General features: G+C 46.5%; 1 protein-coding gene across 1 annotated transcript in view; it reads right to left on the bottom strand.

The window, feature by feature from the left end:
• The window catches only part of LOC145360858 (serine/threonine-protein kinase N2-like), a 144923-nt gene that overhangs the window by 55272 nt on the left and 66458 nt on the right, over nucleotides 1-23193 (bottom strand). Inside the window, exons 5-7 of the mRNA XM_080216337.1 lie at nucleotides 18049-18194; nucleotides 7583-7796; nucleotides 1587-1790 (exon numbers count right to left, since the gene is read on the bottom strand). Coding sequence (XP_080072463.1) covers nucleotides 1587-1790; nucleotides 7583-7796; nucleotides 18049-18194 — 564 coding nt within the window. The remainder of the gene's footprint in view (nucleotides 1-1586; nucleotides 1791-7582; nucleotides 7797-18048; nucleotides 18195-23193) is intronic.

Genomic DNA, 23193 nt, shown 5'->3' with positions numbered 1-23193 from the left:
GCAGGGGTCTCAGGCTCGGGGTATGGGGTAGACCATTTAGGACAGTGGAATTCTCTATCACAGAAGGCTGTGGAGGCCAGTCACTGAATATATTCAAGATAGAGATGGCTGTGTTTTAGATTTTAATAGCAGCAAAGGATATGGGGACAAAGTGGGAATACGGCATTGAGCTAGAGGATCAGCCGTACAACCATAGAGTAGGAGGCCATTCAGTCCATCAAGTCTGCACTGAGCACAATCCCACCCAGGCCCTATCCTCATAACCCCATACATTTAGTCCCCCTGATACTAAGGGACAATTTAGCATCCAGCTAGCCTACACATCTTTGTACTGTGGAAGGAACCGGTGCACGCAGAGGAAAGCCAGGCAGAGACGGGTAGAACGTGCAGACTCTGCACAGTCAGTGAGCCAAGCCGGGAGTCGAATCCAAGTCGCTGGCACTGTCAGGAAGCAGTGCTAATAACTGTGCCACCCCTGGGGCTGAGATCATAGAATCCCTACAGTGCAGGAGGCTATTCGGCCCATCAAGTTTGCACCGACCACAATCCCACCCAGCCCCTATCCCTATATATTTACCCTGTTAATCCCTTTAAACTATGCATTCCGGTACGTTAAGAGACAATTTAGCATGGGCAATGCACCTAACCTGCACATATTCCGGGGTGTGGGAAGAAACGGGAGCACCTGGAGGAAAGCCACGCAGACACAGGGAGAACATGCAGACTCCACACAGTGACCAGAGCTGGGAATCAAATTCGAGTCCCTGGCACTGTGGGGCAGCAATGCTAACCACGGTGCCACCGTGCTGTCCCAAACAATCTTCATTCGAGATAATGCTGAGGCCCATACCACATGTGCACCACCGGTGAAGTTCAGTGATTGTTGCTGTCTTTCTGCTTCACCCAGTGGGTGTACCAATTACCTTGTAACTTAGCTTCCAAAAACAGACTCTAGCTTTCACAACAGGGTGCAACTGACAAAACTCCAAATGAACAACAGAAATCACGGTGCAACGCTGGAAAATTTCAGTTAAGGGTCGACCATATTTCTTGACAAAAAGCTATCAAATAAAAGGAGATTCAGAACTTGCTTATCCATTGTCTTGTGCAGAAAGGCTGCACAGATTGGGTCACTACTCATTGGAGTTTAAAACAATGAGACCTTCCTGAACATGTAAGATTCAGAGGTCAAGTGGGCTGGCAGGGTGGGGTCTTGACAAGATTGAGGTTGAGAGATGTTTCCTCTTGTGGAATAGCTCTTGAGCATTGTTAAGTCTTTGATAGTCTCTTCCATAGAGCAGGGAAGGAGGCTCCTTGAATACATCCAAGGCAAATTTTTTGTTCACAATTGAGAGTCAAGGGGAATAGATGGGATCGTGGAGTTAAGACCACAATCTGATCGATCATGACATTACTGAATGGCAGAACTGTCTCAAAGGGTCAAATGGTCTATTCCTGCTCCTATTTCAGGTATAATGATTGGATTGATAGCTTTAACTGAGCATGAGGAGATCCTTGGCTAATACTGAGTCTCACGGTTAAACCACAAACATCAAATCACACAATCTGAGCTGAATGCACTCAACTGGACAATTCTTCACTTTTGATGATAAGGTTCCGGCCACTGCCACTGCCACTCCTTCCGTAAAGACCCCGGCTTGTCCTGCTCATGAAAGAGGTTCTCCCTTCGTTGGGGCTGTACGAAGGCAAAGGGATACCAGACCCACGAGAGCGGCCTGGAACAGATTCCAAAAGACCCATACAACCGGCAATTCGGACCTCCAGCGTGCCTGAAATACACAAAAGGCAGATCATCCTATAGTGCTGCTTCTCGATTAGAAATGAACCATTCTTGCTCATTACTCTCTCACTGAGTGCCTCCCCAGTACTTTTACCCTTACCACTCATCTTACTTTACAACCCAACCCACTATGTCACCAAATTCCAGAGAGACAGCTGGCTGGATTTGTCTTCTCAGACTCCCAAATCCATCACCTTAACAGCTGGAACTACCCAATCAAACAGCAGAGAGAAAGAAAGCCATTCAGCCCATTGTCTCTGTACTGGTCACCTACCCAGTTCATACCTCTACTCTTGCTGTAATCCCATTGCTGCATAAATCCTCCTTCTTCACACCTCACTGTAAGAAGGATGTGCACACCATCATCAAGAACTACAACCACCCTTTGCATTTTGTCTTTAACGACACCAAGTTGGACACCGTCCTGGAAGAGTTTAAGAAAGCTGAATGTTGTCAGCCAGAACCTCATTACAAATTTTTTAAAGTTTATTTATTAGTGTCACAAGTAGGCTTACAACAACACTGCAGTTGCTGTGAAAATCCCACGGTTGCCACGCTCTAGCACCTGTTCGACTACACTTGAGGGAGAATTGCTGTAGAGGAGATTTACCAGGCTGCCACCTGGGTTGGAGTGTTTCAGCGATGGAGACAGGCTGGGGTTGTTTTCCTTAGAGCAGAGAAGCCCAAGGGGTGACCTAATCAAGACGTACAAGACATAGGTAGGGTAGATAGGAAGGAACTTTTCCCCTTAGAAGAGGGATCAATAACCAGGTGGCATAGATTTAAGGTCAGGGCAGGAGATTTAGAAGGGAATTTGAGGAATATCTTTTCACCTAGAGGGTGGTGGGAATCTGGAACTCGCTGCATGGAAGGGGTGGGAACCCTCACAACATTTAGATGAGCACTTGAAATGTCATAGCACACAAATGCTGGAAAATGTGATTAGAATAGATTGGTATTTAACTGCTGACGCTTAAAAGATGGGCCAATGGGCCTCTTTTTATGCTGTGAAACTCCAAATCTTGTAAATATTTATCCAAATCTCTTCAGGCTGGTTCCAAATTATTTTTCTACCCCTTAGAGGAATGGCAAGCAACTGGCCATGATCTATCAGGTGGAGACTTCAGGACACTTCATGTGTCATGGGGCCCAGGCATGTCAGGAGTATTTCCACGGGCTTCATCTCCAGCTCAAGATTAAGAACATAAGAAATAGGAGCAGGAGTAGGCCATCCAGCCCTTCGAGCCATTCAACAAGATCATGGCTGATCTGTCGCTGCTCAGTTCCACTTTCCCGCCCTCTCCCCATAACCCTTAATCCCCTCTCTTATCAAAAACCCATCAACCCGCGTCTTAAAAATATTTAGCGAGGCAGCCTCCACCACTTCAACGGGCAGAGAATTCCAGAGATTCACCACCCTTTGAGTGAAGAAGTTCCTCCTCAACTCCGTTCTAAACCGCCCCCCTTTTATCTTGAGGCTGTGCCCCCTAGTCCTATTGTCTTTTTTGAGCGGGAAGAGTCTTTCCACCTCTAACCTATACATCCCATTCATCATCTTATACGTCTCAATGAGATCTCCTCTCATTCTTCTAAACTCTAACGAGTACAAGCCCAGTTTATTCAGCCTCTCCTCATAGCTCAACCCCCTCAACTCCGGTATCAGCCTAGTAAACCTCCTCTGCACTCCCTCCAAGGCCAAAATATCTTTGCGCAGGTGCGGCGCCCAAAAATGCACACAGTACTCCAGTTGCGACCTCACCAATGCCCTATACAGCCGCAGCAAGACCTCCCTACTTTTATATTCAATCCCCCTCGCTATGAAGGCCAGCATCCCATTCGCCTTCCTGACCACCTGCTAGCTGGGTTTTTGCGACTCATGCACAAGGACCCCGAGGTCCCTCTGCACCGTCGCCTGCTGCAGTTTTTCGCCTCGTAAGTAATAGTCCTTCCTACCATTTTTCCTACCAAAGTGGACCACCTCACACTTGCCAACATTAAATTCCATTTGCCATTTCCTGGCCCATTCGCCCAGCCTATCTAGATCCTTCTGCAGACTCTCCACACCCTCCGCACAATTTGCCGTTCCCCCAATCTTGGTGTCATCAGCAAATTTCGACACTCTACACTCGGTTCCCTCCTCCAGATCATCTATATAAATGGTAAAAAGCTGAGGCCCCAGCACCGACCCCTGGGGCACTCCACTGATTACTGAGCTGGAGCCCCAGTGGACCATTAGGGAAGATCATACGGTTCAGGAGTTAGCCACCAGGCTGAGCGTGTTTGGTAATGAGCCGTCTAGATAAGGAAGGCAAGGTCAGGGTGTCACTCTCAAACCACTATTCCGCTTTGGAGACTGCTGGGAGGAACGATACCTTGGAGAGGGAGCGCAGTCCAGATAAGACACCAAAGGGACTGCGCAGGAGAGAATACCTCAACATGGAGATGCAGACAGTATTAGAGACTGCATAGTGCAGAGGGGAAGGCAGATCTATGTGTAAAATATCATCACGAATTCTGCATGCTGCGCTGTCCTCTTGGTGTAAAGGAAAAGTACATCATGGAGAGAACATAAGAAATAGGAGCAGGAGTAGGCCATCTAGCCCCTCGAGCCTGCCCTGCCATTCAATAAGATCATGGCTGATCTGTTGTGTCTCAGTTCCACATTCTCGCCCTCTCCCCATAACCCTTAATCCCCTTGCCTATCAAAAACCTATCAACCCGCGTCTTAAAAATATTTAGTGAGGCAGCCTCCACCACTTTAACGGGCAGAGAATTCCAGAGATTCACCACCCTTTGAGTGAAGAAGTTCCTCCTCAACTCCGTTCTAAACCGCGCCCCCTTTATCTTGAGGCTGTGCCTCAAGAGAGTACAGAATATTCTGAAAGGGGTGAGCCAGAAGTTGCTGTACAGGCCAGGCCCAACAACATAATGGGAGAAGGCCTCGAGGTCCTTCAGGTTGGGTATTGAGAGGCGAGGGAGGAGTTAAAGTTGGACCTGAGAAGGTAGCAATCTCTGGACAACTCCTAGTCCAACACTGCAGCGAGACTAGAAACAGGAAAATGGGGGGAGAAAAATCGATGCAAGCCTTGAGGTATGGTGCAGAAAGGAGAGCTCCTGGGGTTCTGGGACCTGTTCTGGGGCAGGAGGCACAAGGGAAAAGTTGCACCTCAACAGGACTGGGGCCAAAGACCTTAGGACAAGGCTCACCCATGTGGAGGATTTAAAGTAAGCTGGCAGGAGTCGTGGCCACCAGCATATCGAGGTCAATCATATGCATGAAGAGGGTAAATGCGTTGGATAGTGTGTGGGAAGGGCTATGAAGATTCACAATTCACAAATGCACAAAGTGTGGTGAATAAGGCTGGTGAGCTCCAATCACAACCATTCATGTGGAAATGTGATCTAATGCTATTAACAGGGCTTAAGAATGAAGAGGGCTGGAAGTTTCCTGTTTACAGAAAAGAAAGGGCAGTAAAAAGGAGTGGCATTGCAGCATTGACCATGATAGTGTTGGAACAGGAGCATGTCCTTGAGGCAGCAGAGACTTGACTCGAGAAGCAAGAAGGGTGTGAACATACTATAGTTTATAGGGCGGCACAATGGCATAGTGGTTAGAACTGCTGCTTCACGCGCCAGGGACCCGGGTTCAGTTCCCAGATTGGGTCACTGTCTGTGTGGAGTCTGCACATTCTCCCCATGTCTGCGTGAGTTCCTCTGTGTGCTCCAGTTTCCACCCACAGTCCAAAAGACATGCTGGTTAGGTACATTGACCCAAACAGGCACCGGAGTGTGGCGACTATGGAAATCTCTCAGTAACTTCAAAGCAGTAAGCCTTACTTGTGACATTAATAAATAAACTTTAACTTAACTTTAACATCACTGGGAGCATTCCTATAGGGGTCCAAATAACGAGATAGAGGGGTAAATTTGCAGCAGAATCAGGTGTGCAAGACAGGCATGATACATTCCAACAAAGGTAAAAAAGGTTAAGAGGTGCAAAACCAGGGCTCCATGGATGGTGGAAGAGTTGGAGAGACTGAAAGAGGGTCCACAACACAGGTCAATTAAAATCCAGTCAAATCCAAAGATTGAATGAGAGGGGAAGTAAAGAAGAAACTAAGACCAGCAAAAAGAACAGAAGAATAGGATGACAGTCAATGTAAGAAGTATTCTTCTAGCTGTATGTGAACATGGCAGACAGTGGCATAGTAGTAATATCATTGAGCTAGTAATCCAGAGACGCAGGCTAATGCTCTGGAGACACAGGTTCAAATCCCACCACGACAGCTGGTGGAATCCAAACTCCATTAATAAATCTGGAATTGAAAACAAGTCTCAGTGATGATGACTGTGAAACTATCATAGATTATAGTAAAACCCATTCTGGTTCACTAGTGTGGGAAGGAAATCTGCCATCCTTACCCTGTGTGGCCTACATGTGATGCCACACCCACAACATGGTCGACTCTTAACTGCCCTCTGAAATGGCTGAATGAGATACTCAATTCAAGGGCAGTTAGGGATGGACAACCAATGCTGGCCCAACTAGTGACACCTACATCCTGTGGGAGAGCATTAAAAAGAGTAGGTCATTAGTAAGAGGAAGTGTTGGGCTTATCAGAGACAAAGTGGGTGATAGCTATTTCAAAGTGCACCACAAGAGCAGAACACTTGATGAGTGTTTTATATCGGTGTTTACAAGGGAAGAGAATAGTGAGAAAGTAGAGGTAATGGATGGGGTGAAGATTGAAACAAAGAATGTTTTGTAAAAGCAGGCTACGCTTAGAGTGGCTAAATGGCTGAGACCTGATTATTCCAATTTGCAAAAGGGTGAGGGATTGGAGATAAAAAGACGTGCCATAATCCTCCCCGGAACCAGGAAGATATGCCAAAGAATTGGAGAGTGGCAAAATGCCATGTCATAATTCAAGAAAGGCTGCAAGGATATTGCAAGTACCTGCAGATCAGTTAGATTAACAGCAGCATTGTGTAAGCTGTTAATGACAACAACTAGGGAAAAACCCAACGGAGAAGTGGAGAAATTCAGGAGAGCCAGCACAGAATTGTAAAAGGCAGATTGTACTCAACTAATCTCACTGAATCTGTGATGACAGAGGGGGCCGACGAGGGGACAGCAGTGGATGTTGGGTTTCAAGAACGTATTTGAAAAAAATGTACCACATAAAAGGATGGTTAATAAACTGAAGCTCATGGAATCGGAGGGATGGTGAGAACTTGGATAAAAGCATGGCCTTGCAACAGGAAACAGCGAATCGTGGCAAATGTTTTCTCTTCAAAACTGGGTGATGGTGAATAGGGGTGTCCCCTAATGGTCAGTGTCAAGAGCAGCACTTCTTTTGTCTCTAAATCACAGCGATATTAGACTAGAGGGAAATTTCCACATTAATACCAAACTTGGAGGTGCTGGAACCAATGAGGATGATGGGAATAAAATGACCTCTTGTTGCTCAGTACAACTTCCTGCCTTTTAATAATTCATAAATCTGGTTGGTTAGGCCTCACGGCTCCTGGGACCTCAAATTTATAGCACATTTTGAGTGCAAAATCCTACAGGAAGTCCACAGACAAGAACAAGTGCTGACAGGGAAGTCCAGCCCACTGAAAATGGTAGACTCGATTGTTTTATAGAACAAACTGGCTCAGTCAAATCGCCCAAGGGAAGAAACCAGCCCCGGCCTATGGTGCTGGGGACAATCAGGGACGCGTAATGATTGGCAGCAATGCTCACACTCCAAGGAGCAATGAGAGCGAATGCCTTACCTGTCAGCGGTGATGGTTTGTAGAGGGTGCTATACTGGTTCTGCTGGTAAGAAGAGCTGTTCCGATTACTGAAGGCCGGCGAGCTTGACATGACAAGCTCCTCTTTAATGATGCAGCCCTTGGGGTGGTCCTCCGGGAGCTCATTTAATCTCTGCTCTAAAGAATGCTTCAACAGGTCCAACTTCTCACTCGACTCGTTCAGCCTGGAGTGAGCCTAAGAGTAAAAACAGATTGATGTTGATCTATTCAGCCCATTGAGTTATGCAGTGTTTTAGTTTTTCCAAAAGATGTCACACACTGATCAGACTTCCATGACCTATCTCAACACAAATGATCTGATTTATTATCACTACAACAGGTTCAAGTCCAACAGGTTTATTTGGTGGCATGTGTTTTCAGAGCACTGCCCCTTCATCAGGTGGATGAAGGAACAGCGTTCCGAAAGCTTCTGCTACCAAATTGACCTCATAGAATCAAAGAAACCCTACAGTGCAGAAAGAGGCCATTCGGCCCATCGAGTCTGCATCGACCACAATCCCACCCAGGCCCTACCCCCATATGCATACATATTTACCCACTAATCCCTCTAACCTACGCATCTCAGGACACTAAGGGGCAATTTTAGCATGGCCAGTCAACCTAACCTGCACATCTTTGGACTGTGGGAGGAAACCGGAGCACCCGGAGGAAACCCACGCAGACACGGGGAGAACATGCAAACTCCACACAGACAGTGACCCAAGTTGGAAATCGAACCCACGTCTCTGGAGCTATAAAGCAGCAGTGCTAACCACCATGCTACCATGCCGACCTGTTGGACTTTTACCTGGTGTTGTGAGACTAATTACTATGTCCATCCCAGTCCAACACCAGCAACTCCACATCATGATTTATTATCGTCAAATGTGAAAAGTACTGTTTCTTCTGCTCTATACATACAATGGCATCTAGACATTGATTTTGATTTGATTTATTATTGTCACATGTATTGGCATACAGTGAAAAGTATTGTTTCTTGCATGCTACACAAAGCATACTGTTCATAGAGAAGGAAAGGAGAGAGTGCAGAATGTAGTGTTACAGTCATAGCTAAGGTGTAGAGAAAGATCAACTTAGTGCGAGCTTAGCCCATTCAAAGTCTGACAGCAGCAGGGAAGAAACTGTTCTTGAGTCGGTTGGTACGTGACCTCAGACTTTTGTATCTTTTTTCTAATGGAAGAAAGTGGAAGAGAGAATATCTGGGGTGCATGGGGTCCTTAATTATGCTGGATGCTTTGTCCTGGCAGCAGGAAGTGTTGACCGAGTCAATGGATGGGAGGCTGGTTTGCGTGATGGATTGGGCTACTTTAGGATGGGAATGGAATGATATGAACTCCGTAAGTGCATTTAGTTTAAGCAGGCATCATGATCGGCACAGGCTTGGAGGACCAAAGGGCTTGTTCCTGTGCTGTACTGTTGTGTGTGGAGTTTGCACATTCTCTCCGTGTCTGCCTGGGTTTCCTCCAGGTGCTCCAGTTTTCTCCCATAGTCTGAAAGACGTGCTGGTTAGGGTGCATTGACCTGAACAGGCACCGGAGTGTGGCGACTAGGGGAATTTCACAGTAACTTCATTACAGTGTTAATGTCAGCCTTACTTGTGACTAATAAATAAACTTTCATACTAGTGTGTAGTTGAACCCACACAAGTATAGAATGGCTGAACCCAAACAAGCTATTCAGCCCATCACACCTCTGCTCACTCTCTGACCTATCACTCCACTTAGTCCCATTCTCCAACCCTTCAAAATCTTTGTTCTTCAAATATTTATCATTGATAATTCAAAGCTCTTGTGAAATACAGGCAGACCTGCCTTCATATAGCATCATTCACAACCTTGTGATCACCCAATTACAAAGTAGGGAGAGCAGCAGCCCTTCAAGGCACACATCAGGATCCCAAAAACAGCAACGAGATAAATGGTCACGTCAAACAAATTTTATTTTCGTGTGAGCTGCAAGGTGAACATTGGCCAGGGGATGGCAGCCCTGCTCTTCTAATGGTGACATGGAATGTTTAACATCCGTATGTGGCCTCAGCACTGAAACGTCTGCTCAGATCTCTCAACTTTCCCACTCAGGAGATGGAAGTGTCAACCAGTAACTGACATGAAGTGTGGATCCCAAGCTAAACTCCTCCTTCCTTCCTTCTAAATTCATTGCAATTAATTGTTGTTGTTCGTGCATCGTCATCGATGAGAACCTCGACACCATTTGCATTTTAAGGCTGGATGCGATGTGTCCAAAGATAACTGATCAGGCCAATTCGGGCACAGAATGTCCTGGCACATATTGGACAGACTTGTGTCAGCAATGTAGTTGTTGCGCTGGTGGCTCTGGACTTGCGCAGCTCACGCTTAAGTTGTGCTTCAACAATGCACTTTGCTTCGTAAGCTTGACAGCCTTTGTGGATGAGGCACCAGGTAGGGAGGTTTTGTGCCAGTGTTTCCCAGGTGGTCGTGTCTACGTCAAGCGACTTCAGGGAGGCCTCGAGTGTGTGTCTTTGTAATGTTTCATAATGTAATGTAATGTCTCACAGAAGACAGAGGGTGGCGGTGGAGGGAACATTTTCAGACTGGAGGCCAGTTACCAGCAGTGTACCACAGGGATCAGTGCTGGGTCCTCTGCTATTTTTATCAATGACTTGGAAGAGGGGGCTGAAGGGTGGGCTAGTAAATTTGCTGATGAAACCAAGATTGGTGGAGTAGTGGATGAGGTGGAGGGCTCTTGCAGGCTGCAAAGAGACATTAATAGGATGCAGAGCTGGGCCGAAAAGTGGCAGATGGAGTTTAACCCTGATAAGTGCGAGGTGACTCATTTTGGTAGGACAAACTTGAATTCGGATTACAGCATCAATGGCAAGGGTCTGAGGAACGTGCAGAAACAGAGAGATCTTGAGGTTCATATCCACAGATCTCTTAAGGTTGCCACTCAGGTGGATAGAGCCATGAAGAAGGCTTACAGTGTGTTAGCGTTAAGAGCCATGGGTTATGCTGCAACTATACCAGACCTTGGTGAGACCATATATGGAATATTGTGTGCAGTTTTGGTCACCTCACTATGAGGAGGACATGGAAGCATTGGAGAAATTGCCAGGACATTTACCAGGATGCTGCCTGGTTTGGTTTGGAGAGTAGGTCTTACAAGGAAAGGGAGCTGGGGCATTTTACAGCGGAGGAGGATGAAAGGCGACTTAATAGAGGTTTATGAGATGAGGGGGATAGATAGAGTGGACGTGCAGAGACTATTTCCTCAGGTGGATGTAGCTGTTACTAGGGGGCATAATTATAAGGCTCATGGTGGGAGATATAGGAGGGATGTCCGAGGTAGATTCTTCACTCAGAGTGGTTGGGGTGTGGAATGCACTGCCTGCTGTGATAGTGGAGTTGGACACTTTAGGAACTTTCAAGCGGTTATTGTAAAGGCACATGGAGCACACCAGAACGATAGCTTGATCTTGGGTTTGGGCATAGCTCAGCACAACACCAAGGGCCAAAAGGCCTGTACTGTTCTATGTTTCTTCTGCCCTCCAATACTGCCTTCAGTAATTAATTGCCCTCCAATTAATTACTGAACCACCGAATGGTGATACGAGCTGTTCCTTATTTACCCCTCATTCCTGAACACATACATCAAATTGCCACTTCACCTTCCCTAACGAAAAGTTACTTTAATCTCGTTTCTCGAAGCCAGTCGCACGTACCCAGATAACTGAGTAGCACTTCAGGGGTTTTAGAGAGAAAATTCAGGCAGGATTCTACACATCACTATTTAGGGTGGCACGGTGGTTAGCACTGCTGCCTCACAACGCAAGGAACTTGGGTTCAGTTCCCAACTTGAGTTATTGTCTGTGCGGAGTCTGCACATTCTCTCAGTGTCTGCATGGGTTTCCTCCAGATGCTCCAGTTTCCTCCCACAGTCCGAAAGACATGCTGATTGAGGGAGAATTTAGCACAGCCGAAGCACCCTAGTGTACCCAAACAGACGTCAGAGTGTGGCGACTAGGTGATTTTTTTTTTACAGTAACTTCATTGCAGTGTTAATGTAAGCCTTACTTGTGACATAAATAAAATAAACTAATAAATGAAATAAACTAACTTGCAACCTTTTAATAGGGAATTCCTTTAGCGTTATTACTGACCTCACTTGTGACAGGTGAATGACAGCCTAATATTCGTGAACAAAAATTTGTTTACTCCATGTGATGATTAAACCACCCTTGTGAGGGAGAGAAAAGCTCCTTCCATTAGTGGGGGAAGTTCCTGCTAAGAGGACATCACCTTTAAAATCATAGCCAGAAGAATCAGGAGAGAAGTTCAAACAGACTCCTTCACAGACACTATACATTATTGTGTCTCACTAAAGTAGCCTATGTTCACAGATTTAGGGCAGCACAGTGGTTAGCACTGCTGCCTCACAGCGACTTGATGTGGATATGCCGGCGTTGGACTGGGGTACATAAGAACATAAGAAATAGGAGTAGGAGTAGGCCATCTAACCCTTCGAGCCTGCCCCGCCATTCAATAAGATCATGGCTGATCTGTCGTGGCTCAGTTCCACTTTCCCGCCCTCTCCCCATAACCCTTAATCCCCTCTCTTATCAAAAACCCATCAACACAGTAAAAAGTCTGACAACACCAGGTTTCAGTCCAACTGATTTATTTGATAATAAATTCACTAGCTTTCGAGGGGTTTCCCTCTTCCAAAGAATAAATAAATCGGTTGGACTGAAACCTGGTGTTGTCAGACTTTTTACTGTGTTCACAGCAACTTGGCAGATTCCCTGCTTCGGTCACCATCTGTGTGCAGTTTGCATGTTCTTCCAGTGTCTGCGTGAGTTTGCTCCAGTTTCCTCGCACAGTCCAAAGATGTCCAAGTTAGGTGGATTGGCCATGCTAAATTGCCCCTTAAGTGTCAGGGGTTCTAGTCTGGGTAAATGCAAGGAGGTCTGGGGATAGGAATTGTGGGTGGGATTATGGTCAGTGCAAACACGTTGGGCTGAGTGGCCTCCTTCTGCACTGTAGAATTTTATGATTCTAAAAGCTTATTGACTGTGAGGTACCTTGGTCAGTACTGAGTCTGTCCTGACCTGTTACTGACACTTCTGTAATGAGTTTTAGAGTTCTAAGTGGAAAGTTTATTAGTCACAAATAGGCTGACATTCACACAGTGAAGAAGTTACTGTAAACATTTCCTTTTTGCCACACTCTGGCACCTGTTCGGGTAGACTGAGGGAGAATTCAGCATGGCCAATGTACCTAATCAGCACGACTTTCGGACTGCCGAAGGAAACCGGAGCACCCAGAGGAAACCCACGCGGACAGAGGGAGAATATGCAAGCTCCACACAGACAGTGACCCAAGCCAGGATTCGAACCTGGGCCTCTGGCGCTGTGAGGCAGCAGAGCTAACTACTGTGCTGCCCTGCCGCCCGTAGTGTTTGATTGTTGATCCTGGGGATAATCTAGTGCAGGGGTCATTTGTAGAACTAACTGACATCAATCTCAAAGCTTTTGACAAAGGGTCATCTGGGCTCGAAACGTCAGCTCTTTTCTCTCCTTACAAACGCTGCCAGACCTACTGAGATTTTCCAGCATTTTCTCTTTTGGTCCCTAACCTATACATCTTGGGGCTGTAAGGGACAATTTAGCCTGGTCAATCCACCTAGCTAACACATCGTGGGGAAGAAACAAGAGCACCCAGAGGAAATGGACGCTGGGGGAGCGCGTTGGAAGGTAGGTCTGCTAAGGAGCAGTGGAGGATCTTTAAGGAGATCTATCTTGGTGCTCAGCAGAAATTTATTCCGATGGTTAGAAAGGACCGTAGGAGGAGAGGTAATAAGCCGTGGATAACGAAGGAGGTGAAGGAAAGTGTTAAATTAAAAGCGGAGGCGTTTAGAGTAGCTAAGAGTAGTGGGCGAGAAGAGGATTGGGAGAGGTTTAAATGTCAACAAAGATTGACAAAGAAGTTGATAAAGGGTAGGAGAAACTATGAAGCTGGACTAGTGCTTAATATAAAAAAGGATAGCAAGAGTTTTTATAAATATATAAAAAGGAAGAGGCTGGCTAGGGTGAACGTTGGACCCTTAGAGGATGAGAGGGGGGACTTAGTGGTAGGGGATGGGGAAATGGCTGAGGTCTTGAATAACTTTTTTGTTTCGGTCTTTACGGAGGAGGACGTGAATAATTTGCCAGGTGTTAGCGACGGAAAGGTGGTAGGACTGGAGGGTCTCAATGACATTATTGTTACTAGAGAGGCGGTGCTCGACAGACTGGAGGGACTGATTGTGGACAAGTCCCCAGGACCGGATGGAATGCATCCAAGGGTTCTGAAAGAAATGGCGGAGGTGATAGTGGATGCCTTGGTGGTTATTTTCCAAACGTAGCTGGATTCCGGGGAAGTGCCGGAAGATTGGAAAACGGCTAATGTTACGCCGTTGTTTAAGAAGGGTGCCAGGCAAAAGGCAGGGAATTATAGGCCGGTTAGTTTAACATCTGTTGTAGGTAAAATGTTAGAATCCGTCATCAAGGAGGAAATAGCGAGGCATCTTGAGGGGAATTGCTTGATACTGCAGACGCAGCACGGTTTCGTTAAGGGGAAGTCGTGTCTGACAAATTTATTGGAGTTCTATGAGGATGTGTCTAGGGCAGTGGATAGAGGAGAGCCGGTGGATGTGTTCTTTCTTGATTTTCAGAAGGCGTTTGACAAGGTACCTCACAAGAGGTTATTGCAGAAGGTCAGGGGGCATGGAGTTGGGGGTAGGGTATTAGCGTGGATAGAGGATTGGTTGTCAAATAGGAGGCAGAGAGTGGGGGTCAGTGGGTGCTATTTGGATTGGCGGTCGGTGACTAGTGGAGTGCCCCAGGGGTCGGTGCTGGGGCCTCAGCTATTTACCATTTATATAGATGATAAGAACATAAGAAATAGGAGGAGTAGGCCAACTAGCCCTTCGAGCCTGCCCCGCCATTCAATAATATCCTATCCATCCCATTCATCATCTTGTACGTCTCAATGAGATCTCCTCTCATTCTTCTAAACTCTAACGAGTACAAGCCTAATCTATTCAGCCTCTCCTCATAGCTCAACCCCCTCAACTCCGGCATCAGCCTAGTAAACCTCCTCTGCACTCCCTCCAAGGCTAAAATATCCTTGTGTAAGTACGGCGCCCAAAACTGCACACAGTACTCCAGCTGCGGCCTCACCAATGCCCTATACAGCTGCAGCAAGACCTCCCTACTTTTATATTCAATCCCCCTCGCGATGAAGGCCAGCATCCCATTCGCCTTCCTGACCACCTGCTGCACCTGCAAGCTGGGTTTTTGCGACTCATGCACAAGGACCCCGAGGTCCCTCTGCACCATCGCCTGCTGCAGTTTTTCTCCACGTAATAATCCTTCCTACCATTATTCCTACCAAAGTGGACCACCTCGCACTTGCCAACATTAAATTCCATTTGCCAGTTCCTGGCCCATTCGCCCAGCCTATCTAGATCCTTCTGTAGACTCTCCATACCCTCCGCACAATTTGCCTTTCCACCAATTTTGGTGTCATCAGCAAATTTCGACACCCTGCACTCGGTTCCCTCCTCCAGATCATCTATATAAATGGTAAATAGCTGAGGCCCCAGCACTGACCCCTGGGGCACTCCACTAGTCGCCATCCGCCAATCCGAATAGCATCCACTGACCCCCACTCTCTGCTTCCTATTTGACAACCAATCCTCTATCCACGCTAACACCCTACCCCCAACTCCATGCCCCCTGACCTTCTGCAATAACCTCTTGTGAGGTACCTTGTCAAACGCCTTCTGAAAATCAAGAAAGACCACATCCACCGGCTCTCCTCTACCCACCGCCCGAGACACATCATCATAGAACTCCAGTAAATTTGTCAGACACGACTTCCCTTTAACGAAACCGTGCTGCGTCTGCTCTATCAAGCAATTCCCCTCAAGATGCCTCGCTATTTCCTCCTTGATGACGGATTCTAACATTTTACCTACAACAGACGTTAAACTAACCGGCCTATAACTCCCCGCCTTTTGCCTGGCACCCTTCTTAAACAACGGCGTAACATTAGCCGTTTTCCAATCTTCCGGCACTTCCCCGGAATCCAGCGACGTCTGGAAAATAACCACCAAGGCATCCACTATCACCTCCGCCATTTCTTTCAGGACCCTCGGATGCATTCTATCCGGTCTTGGGGACTTGTCCACAATCAGCCCCTCCAGTCTGTCGAGCACCACCTCTCTAGTAACAGTAATGTCATTGAGACCCTCCAGTCCTACCACCTTTCCATCTCTAACATCCGGCAAATTATTCACGTCCTCCTCCGTGAAGACCGAAACAAAAAAGTTATTCAAGACCTCCACCATATCCCCATCCCCTACCACTAAGTCCCCCTTCTCATCCTCTAAGGGACCAACGTTCACCCTAGCCAGCCTCTTCCTTTTTATATATTTATAAAAACTCTTGCTATCCTTTTTTATATTAAGCGCTAGCCCAGCTTCATAGTTTCTCCTACCCTTATCAACTTCTTTGTCAATCTTTGTTGACATTTAAACCTATCCCAATCCTCTTCTCGTCCACTACTCTTAGCTACTCTAAACGCCTCCGCTTTTAATTTAACACTTTCCTTCACCTCCTTCGTTATCCACAGCTTATTACCTCTCCTCCTACGGTCCTTTTTGACCATCGGAATAAATTTCTGCTGAGCACCAAGAAAGATCTCCTTAAAGATCCTCCACTGCTCCTCAGCAGACCTACCTTCCAACGCGCTCCCCCAGTCCACATTCGCCAATTCTTCTCTCATCCTTCCGTACTCCCCTCTGTTCAAACAAAGGACGCGTGTCCGGGAACCCACTTTCTCCTCCTCCATCTGCACCAGAAACTCCACCATACAATGATCACTCTCCCCAAGAGGATCCTTCACCGCAAGTTCCCTAATTCTACCCACCTCATTTCATAGCACCAGATCCAAGATAGCTCGCTCCCTCGTCGGCTCCAACACACACTGTTCCAGGAAACTATCCCGGCAGCATTCCAAGAGGAGGGAACCGAGTGTATGGTGTCGAAATTTGCTGATGACACCAAGATTGGTGGAATGGCAAATTGCGCGGAGGGTTTGGAGAATCTGCAGAAGAATCTGGATAGGCTGGGCGAATGGGCCAGGAACTGGCAAATGGAATTTAACGTTGGCAAGTGCGAGGTGGTCCACTTTGGTAGGAATAATGCTGGGGAGGACAATTACTTACGTGGCGAAAAACTGCAGCAGGCGACAGTGCAGAGGGACCTCGGGGTCCTTGTGCATGAGTCACAAAAACCCAGCCTGCAGGTGCAGCAGGTGGTCAGGAAGGCTAATGGGATGCTAGCCTTCATAGCGAGGGGGATTGAATATAAGAGTAGGGTGGTCTTGCTGCAGCTGTATAGGGCATTGGTGAGGCCGCAGCTGGAGTACTGTGTGCAGTTTTGGTCGCCGCACTTACGCAAGGATATTTTGGCCTTGGAGGGAGTGCAGAGGAGGTTTACTAGGTTGATACCGGAGTTGAGGGGGTTGAGCTATGAGGAGAGGCTGAATAAACTAGGCCTGTACTCGTTAGAGTTTAGAAGAATGAGGGGAGATCTCATTGAGACACATAAGATGATGAATGGGATGGATAGGATAGAGGTGGAGAGACTCTTCCCGCTCAGAAAGGACAGTAGGACTAGAGGGCACAGCCTCAAGATAAAGGGGGGGGCGGTTTAGAACGGAGTTGAGGAGGAACTTCTTCACTCAAAGGGTGGTGAATCTCTGGAATTCTCTGCCCGTTGAAGTGGTGGAGGCTGCCTCGCTAAATATTTTTAAGACGCGGGTTGATGGGTTTTTGATAAGCAAGGGTTATGAGGAGAGGGCGGGAATGTGGAACTGAGCCACGACAGATCAGCCATGATCTTATTGAATGGCGGGGCAGGCTCGAAGGGCTAGATGGCCTACTCCTAATCCTATTTCTTATGTAAATCCACACAGACATGGAGAGAACATGCAAACTCCACAGCGACAGTCACCCAAGGCAGGAATCGAACCCAGGTCCTCAGAGCAGTGAGGCAGCAGTGCTAACCACTGTGCACTGTGCCATCTCTAAACCATCAACCCAATCCCTTCTTCTGATTTCACATACATATTTATCTACACAGTACAAGCCCACAGCTGAAATACAAACAAAAGGGAATGTAGGAAAATCAACTAAATAGGCCAAGCTAAGCAAACAAGAGGAAGTGGGAAGGATAGAGCGACAATTTCAGAGCCAGGCACTGAGGAAGTTTAAACACAAGTTCAAAGTCACAGCTGTGTAGACAAAACGTACATCAGAAGTGGACCAGCTGTGGAACTCAACCATCATCAGGAAAATGGCCCACAGGGAGGTCGATTGCAAGGTGCTTTCTAATTCCTTACCTCAGACAGCGCTTTCTTATCCTGAATCTTCCCCGACCCCAGCAGGCGAAGAACGTTTTTAGCCCCTTCGGACACGGCATGTTCCACACGGAAGTGATGCCGCAACTCTTCAATTCTCAGCTCGAGGAGGCTGAGCTCTGGTTTAGCTTCGGAAAGGAGAACAGAAAGATCACATGTTAAAACTTGCAAACGTTCAGACATAAGACATTGGATGTATTCAGGAGGCAGCTGGATATAGCACTTGGGGCGAATGGGATCAAAGGTAATGACATGCAGAATTAGGCAACTGAGTTGGTTGATCAGACATGATCAGAATGAATGGTAGAGCAGGCTCAAAGGGCCAAATAGCCTCCTATTCCTATCTCCTATTTTGCACTGTTCCAAAAGTAGACTGATTTCCCCTGCAGATACGAGCTGTGCGCTTTGCATCTTCATGGGTCACATATGTGTGTTCAATGGTCTCTCGGGATGAATATACAAGTCCTGTGGATCTCCACTGTCTGTGTGGACTCTGCACATTCTCCCTGTCTCTCCTTGGGTTTCCTCCAGGTGCTCCTGTTTCCTCCCACAGTCCAAAGATGTGCATTGGCCATGCTAAATTTCCTCTTAGTGTCCCAGCATGCATAGGTTAGAGGGGTTAGCAGGATAAATAAGTTGGGTTATGTGGATAAAGCCAAGGTGGGATTGTTGTCAGTACAGACTCAATGGGCCAAATGGCCTCCTTCTGCAGTGTAACGTTTCTAAAATTACTGCGACTCTGGAATTAAATGTAGGCCAGACCAGTTAAGGATGGCAGATTTCCTTCCCTAAAGGATATTAGTGAAGGAGATGGGTTTTTCCCACACTCGACAATGGTTTCATGGTCATCAGTAGATTATTAATTACAGTTTTTTTTTTAACTGAATTCAAATTCCACCATCTGCCATGGCGGGATTCGAACTCAAGTCTCCAGAATATGTGCCGAGTTTCTAGATTAATAGTCTAGTGATAATCCCACTAGGCCATCACCTCCTCATAAAATGCTTGGTTACATTCAGGCCGCAATTGTTGGGAGAGTGACTCAGTTAACATTCAAGAACAAGGACTCTGACCCAAGTCCTCATTCATCACTCTTTCCACAGATATTGCCAAACGTGCCGAGTATTGTGCCATTCCTGTTCCTACTGCAGATTTTCACCAGGTGGAATATTTGGTTTCTGTGCTGGAACAGAGTTTGAACAGCGCTTGACGTTATGACGGGAGCTGGACGTGAGCCTGGTTTTACACTGAATAGGTGTGCACAATGTAATATAGATGTTATTAAAGGAACAGCAACAGGACAGGAGACATGGATGCCTTGTATTCCATTCGACATACGAGCACTATAGGTAAGTAAACCATGGGAGCAGCTATCTTGTCCTGATCAACTCTTTATTTATTGCGTCTGTTGAGTTGTGGGTACACTGAGGAATCTCAACTGGTCCACAGGATCCCTACAGTGCAGAAGGAGACCATTCAGCCCATCGAGTCTGCACCAACATTCAGACAGAGCATCTTACCCAGGCCCGATCCCTGTAACCCCGTGTACTTACCCTCTAATCCCCCTAACCTACACATCTTGGATCACTAATGGACAATTTAACACAGTCACTCCATCTTCAGACTGTGGGAGGAAACTGCAGCACCTGATTTCCAGAAGATATTAAATAAGAAGCCACACTAAAGACTGCTGCATAAGATAAAGGTGCACAGTGTTATGGATAATATATTAGCATGGATAGAGGAGTGGTTAACTCACAGAAAGCAAAGAGTGGGGGTGAATGGGTGTTTTTCTGGTTGACAATCAGTGACTAGTGGTGTGCCACAGGGATCAGTGTTGGGACTGCAAATGTTTATGATTTACACAGATAATTTGGAGTTGGGGACCAAACGTAGTGTGTCAAAATTCACAGATGACACTTAGATGAATGGCAGAGCGAAGTGTGCATAGGACGTTGAAAGTCTGCAAAGGGATATAGTCAAAGTGAATGAGTAAGGGTCTGGCAGGTGGAGTCCAATGTTGGTAAATGTGAAGCCATCCATTTTGGTAGGAACAGCAGCAAATGGGCTATTATTTAAATGGTAAAAAATTGCAGCATGCTGCTGTGCAGAGGGACCTGAGTGTCCTGTGCAGGAATCTCAAGGAGTTGGTTTGCAGGTGCAGCAGGTAATTAAGAAAGCAAATGGAATTTTGTCCTTCATTGCTAGAGGGATGGAGTTTAAAAACAGCGAGGTTATATTGCAGCTGTATAAGGTGCTGGTGAGGCCACACCTGCAGTACTGTGTACAGTTTTGATCTCCTTACTTGAGAAAGGATATACTGCACTGGAGGGGATACAGAGGAGATTCACTAGGTTGATTCCAGAGTGGACAGGCGTATGAGGAGAGACTGAGCAAACTAGGGCTATACTCATTGGAATTCAATAGAATGAGGGGAGATTTTATAGAAAAATATAAGCTTATGAAGGGAATAAGTAAGATAGAAGTAGGGAGCTTGTTTCCACTGGCGGGCGAAACTAGAATTAGGGGACATGGCCTCAAAATAAGGGGGAACAAATTTAGGAGTGAGTTGAAAGGAACTTCTTTTCACACAAAGGGTTGTGAATCTGTGCAATTCCTTGCCCAGTGAAGCAGTTGAGGTTACCTCATTGAATGTTTTTAAAGCAAAGACAGATAGAGTTTTGAACAATGAAGGAATTAAGGGTTATGGTGAGCAGGCGGGTGAGAGGAGCTAAGTCCACGAAAAGATCAGCCATGATCTTATTGAATGGCGGAGCAGGTTCAAGGGGCCAGATGGCCTACTCCTGCTCCTAGTTCTTATGTGCTTAAAGTGATTTGGAAGAGATTTGGGTAGAGCCAGTGGTCTGGGGGTAACTTTTATTTCTTAAAAAATTAAAATCGGCCTGGGTTTTCTCAATGTCCCACTCAAGCAGAAAGCGGCTCAAACAAACCCTAGCTCCATCTGGAAGCAAACTGCAGAGATATTCCTGTGCAGCGTATGAAATGTTTAGTAACACTTCTCAGAGGAACAGAATTAGGCAAGAACTTGGGCCGGGTATCTCAGCCTGGCTGTGATATTTTAAGGTCTAACAAATATTGCATGACTGAACCATTTCCCCTCAAATGCAGTTCTGAAACTCAGCTGAGCTGCCAAAGTACTCACTTCAGACACACTTGGAGCTGGGACACAGCTGAAGATCTGCCACATCATAGCAGCAGCAAGTTCAACTAGAATAGAATCCCTACCGTGCAGAAAGCAGCCATTCGGCCCATCAAGTCTGTACCGACAACAATCCCACTCAAGCCCTATCCCCGTAACCCCACGTATTTACCCTGCTAATCCCCCTGACATTAAGGGGTCATTTCGCATGGCTGACCGGCCTAACTTGCACATCTTCAGACTGTGGGAGGAAACCCACAGAGACACAGGGAGAAAGTGCAAGTTCCGCACAGACAGTGACCCATGGCCAGGTTCCTAGCAATGTCAGACAGCAGTGCTAACCAGTGAACCAAACTATGGCTCAACGTCCCTAGCCACACACTTGGTCAGAACCGGGGGATTGAGGTGGGGGCATTAATACGACAGTCATATTTCAGAGCAGAACAAACTAGGTGACAGTAATATCCACTAACATTTGCTGCCAGCATGTTTGTGTCCCCTGATGCAAGAGGCGAAGCTAATGCAAGATATGATATCCTACAGCCACCCAGTAATAAAGAGTAGCATAAAGCTGGATTCTGAACACTGCTAGAAAACACAGGGCTACTGTGCACCCAACAGCTTCAGTAGCATGGATGGAGTGCTAAGGAGTCCCAGTACAGATCCAAGATCTGCAGTCCTGCTACATCCAGTTGTGAAGGGCAGTGGATAATGAAAGAGCTCACAGAAGGAGTAGACTCTACAAACATCCCCATCCTCATTGATGGAGGAGCCCTAGGCTGAAGCATTTGCAACAATCTTCAGCTGAAGTGTTCACTGGATGATCTATTTCGCCCTCTCTGGACCATCACAAACACCAGTCTTCAGCCGATTCAATTTGCTCTAGTGACTAGGCACTGGATACAGCAAAGGTTATCGGCCCTCATAACATCCCACCTGTAGGTGCTGAAGACCATGCTCCAGAACCAACCTGCTCCTAAACACAAGCATCTAGTTGACAATATGGAAAATTGTCCAGGTATGTCCTGTCAATGGAAAAAAAAGGACAAATCCCCTATAAATATTTACCTCATAACCAGTCTAAAGTTTAAAGTTTATTTATTACAGTCACAAGTAAGGATTACATCAACACTGCAATGAAGTTACTGTGAAATTCCCCTAGTCGCCACTCTCCAATGCCTGTTCGGGTTAAAGCACCTAACCAGTGCTTCTTTCAGACTGTGGGAGGAAATATAAGCGCTTGAAGGGAACCCACGCAGACATGGGGAGAACATGCAGAGACAGTGACTCAAGCCGAGAATCGAACACCCTATCCCTGGTGCTAATCACTGTGCCGCCCCAATCCTAGCTAAGTGGCATTTGCTGAGTAAAAACCTGCTCAGTGATACCCAGTTTGAGTTTCACCAGGGTCACTCAGCTCCTGACCTCATTACAGCCTTGGTTCAAACATGGACAGAAGAGCTGGATTCCAGAGGTGAGGTGAGTGACTGCCCCTGACATCAAGGTAGCATTTGACCAAGTGTGCCACTATGCCATCCCACATGGGATGGCAGATAAAGTGATTGCAAAGCACCTTGGAGTGCTTTATTAAATTAAGGTGCTATATAAATGCACAGTGCTGTTGTTGGCACTGCTTAATCAACACAATCAGGATTCACATGATGTACTGAGCATGATACAAGATACCACTCGATGAATATTAGAATCATCATTAGACACCACCCGTTTATGTCAGACACTGCTCCGCGTCCACCCGACAATCAGTAAATGGACATGACTCAACATCCAATCTGACAACAAACTGACATTCAAAAATGCTCTCATCTTTAGCTTAATGGGAAAAAAAGATAAAGGGAAAATAGTGGGAGTTAAAATATATCCATTGCTATAAGTGTGAGGCTTCACAGGATGGCTATATTTGACAGTTTTTATTTTAATTCAGGGTAAAATGGAGCATGTGACTTCAC

The sequence above is a fragment of the Carcharhinus amblyrhynchos genome, chromosome 33 (genome assembly GCF_965287045.1).
Source record: "Carcharhinus amblyrhynchos chromosome 33, sCarAmb.v2.hapA, whole genome shotgun sequence".
NCBI classification, from domain to species: domain Eukaryota; kingdom Metazoa; phylum Chordata; class Chondrichthyes; order Carcharhiniformes; family Carcharhinidae; genus Carcharhinus; species Carcharhinus amblyrhynchos.
This window is presented reverse-complemented; position numbering and strand designations above follow the sequence as displayed.